The sequence below is a fragment of the Nycticebus coucang genome, chromosome X (assembly GCF_027406575.1).
Source record: "Nycticebus coucang isolate mNycCou1 chromosome X, mNycCou1.pri, whole genome shotgun sequence".
NCBI lineage: Eukaryota > Metazoa > Chordata > Mammalia > Primates > Lorisidae > Nycticebus > Nycticebus coucang.
The window spans coordinates 174,575,744-174,578,748 of record NC_069804.1 but is presented as its reverse complement, the minus strand read 5'-3'; the positions used below and the strand labels follow the sequence as shown (position 1 = coordinate 174,578,748).

Sequence of the window (3,005 nt, the reverse complement as noted above, 5' to 3'; positions counted from 1 at the left end):
TTCCAAATCTTAACAGTATAGCGGTGGTATTTTAATTGGGAATGCATTGAATCTATAGAAAACTTTGGAAAGTATATACATTCTGACAATGTTAATTCTTGTCAGCCAGGAGCATGGTATGTTCTTCCATTTGTTAATATATTCTGCTATTTCTTTTCTTAGGGTTTCATAATTTTCATCATAGATGTCCTTCACCTCTTTTGTTAGGTATATTCCTGTGTTCTTTATTAGCTTCTCATCTTTGCTCTTATTGGCATATACAAAGGCTACTGATTTCTGGACATTGATTTTATATCCTTAGACTTTGCTGTCTTTATTCATCATTCCCAGTAATCTTGTAGTTGAATTTTGGGGTTCTCTGAGTATAAGATCATATCATCATTAAAGAGCAAGAGTTTGACCTCATCTGCTTTCATTTGGTTGCCATTCATTTCTTTCTCTTGCCTGATTGTATTGGCTAGAACTTCCAGCACCATGTTGAATAGTGGTGATAGAGAACGACATTGTCTGGTCCCAGTTCTGAGTGGAAAAGCTTTCAGTTTTACTCTATTCAGTATAATATTAGTTGTGGGTTTGTTAGAGATGACTTTGATCAAAGTAAGAAATGTGTTACCTATGTCTATATTCTTATGTGTTCTAAGTATAAAAGGATGCTGAATTTCATTGAATGCTTTTTCTGCATCAATTAAGAGGATCAGATGGCCTTTGTTTTTGATTCTGTTGATAAGGTGAATTATGTTTATGGACTTGCATATATTGAACCAGCCTTACATCCTTGGGATGAAACTCACTTGATTGTGATGAATGATTTTTTAAATGTGTAGCTGTACTCTATTGGCTAGGAATTCATTGAGAACTTTTGCATCTATTTTCATTAGTGAAATTTCTCTGAAATTCTACATTTTGGGTGGATTTTTTCCTAGTTTTGATATCAGGGTCATGATTGCTTCATAGAACCTGTTGGGGGAAGATTCCTTTCTTCTCAATTTTTTGGAATAATTTCTGAAGTATGGATATAAGCTTTTCTTTGAATATCTGATAGAACACTGGTGTGAAGCCATCTGGACCAGGGCCGTCTTCTTCTTCTTCTTCTCCTTCTCCTTCTTCTTCCTCTTCCTCCTCCTCCTCCTCCTCCTTCTTCTTTCTTTCTTTCTTCTTCTTCTTCTTCTTCTTCTTCTTCTTCTTCTTCTTCTTCTTCTTCTTCTTCTTCTTCTTCTTCTTCTTCTTCTTCTTCTTCTTCTTCTTCTTCTTCTTCTTCTTCTTCTTCTTCTTCTTCTTCTTCTTCCTCTTCCTCTTTTTTTTTTTTTTTAACAGACTCAATTCACTTTAGTACTGCATAAAAACCCTATGTTGTAGCCACAGCTGGAGCCTGGGTCCTCTGCACAGAGACTCTGGTGTGGGTCTTGACAAGATGGTCAGTGAATTCTTGGTAAGGAGACTTGGTGAACACTGTCTCTTTCCAGAGATCAGGAGTGAGATAGCTATAGGTCTTGGAAATGGCATCACAAGTGGCCTTGGCAAAGTTTCCCAGGGTGGCAGTGCAGCCCCTGGCTGAAGTGTAGCAGTCATCAATCCCAGCCATCTTTAGCAGCTTCTTAGGCACAGGCACTGAGATAATGCCAGTTCCTCTAGGAGCAGGGATGAGACGTACCAGCACAGAGTCACAGTGGCCTGTCACCTTGCAAGGAACAGTGTGAGGCTTGCCAATCTTATTCCCCCAGTAGCCTCTTGGCACTGGGACAATAGAGAGCTTGGCCAGGATGATAGCACCTCGGATGGCAGTGGATACATCCTTGGAACACTTAACACCCAGACCAACATGACCACTGTAGTCCCCAATAGCAACAAATACCTTGAACCTGGTCTGCTGACCAATGCAGGTCTGTTTTTGCACTGGCATAATCTTCAAAACTTCATCCTTGAGACATGCCCCCAAGAAAAAATTAATGATCTCAGATTCCTTAATGGGCAGAAAGAAAAGATATATCTCCTCCAGGGATTTGATCTTCATGTCCTTGACCAGGTGGCCCAGCTTTGAGATGGGCATCCACTCTTTGTCCTCAGCCTTGCCTCCACGAGCTCCAAAGCCTCGGCCCCGGCCGACCCGGCCACGACCCTGGCCATGGATGCCGCTGCCGAAGCCTCCACGGAAACCACCACGGCCTCCCACTCCAGGGCCCCCGGGGCCTCCAGGCCCTCCTGCTGCACCTGCGTCATCCGCCATTTTATGTTTTTGTCGGAAAAGAAGCCAGGGCTTTTTTCTTCTGAGAAAATTTTTATTATATTTTCAATCTCAGTTCTTGAAATTTATCTGTTCAAAAGATCTATTTTTTCTTGGTTATGTCTAGGGAGAGAATGTCATTCCAAGTGTTTATTTTACTTTATTTTTTATTTTTTTATTAATTAATTAATTTATTTTTAATGAAATCATTTGTACATAGATCATAAACTCATTTATGCCATTATGGGATTCAATGTGTTGATTATTTGTACAAATTAGAGTTCTTACATCCTACCAAACAACATAGCCATCACCTCTTTTTCTCAATTACAGGATTAAGACATTTTTTTTCTTCACCTGATAGATCCAACTTGTACTTGCAATATGCTCTATAGGTGTGGTCCCCCTCCAACCCTCCCTCTATCGACCCAACCCCCTCCCTCCTCATCTCCCTCTCCTTCCCTCCTTCATCCTAGACTATAGTTGTGTTTTATTTATCATATGTTTGTGTGAGTGATTATAAATTGGTTTCACAGTAGTACTGAGTACATTGGATTTTTTTTTTCCATTCCTGTGATACTTTACTAAGACGGATATTTTCCAGCTCCATCCATGTAAACATAAAAACCATGCTTATGGCTGGGAAGAATCAACATTGTTAAAATGTCTATACTACATAAAGCAATCTACAGATTTAATGCTATCCCTATTAAAACCCCTCTGTCATACTTTAAGAACTGGAAAAATTAGTACTTCATTTTATATGGAAACAGAAGAAAACCTC

At 39.5% G+C, this 3,005-nt stretch overlaps 1 protein-coding gene across 1 annotated transcript; it reads right to left on the bottom strand.

Moving 5' to 3' along the window:
* Window positions 1-1,333: 1,333 nt before the first annotated feature.
* LOC128577542 (40S ribosomal protein S2-like) lies at window positions 1,334-2,224 on the bottom strand. Its single transcript, XM_053579779.1, has one exon. It carries the CDS (start codon window positions 2,222-2,224, stop codon window positions 1,346-1,348), a length of 879 nt encoding a protein of 292 aa, XP_053435754.1. The 3' UTR covers window positions 1,334-1,345.
* Window positions 2,225-3,005: the final 781 nt, after the last annotated feature.

Bases quoted from the DNA above. Each gene is read 5' to 3' on its own strand.
- LOC128577542 (XM_053579779.1), bottom strand. From the start codon at position 2,224: ATGGCGGATGACGCAGGTGCAGCAGGAGGGCCTGGAGGCCCCGGGGGC.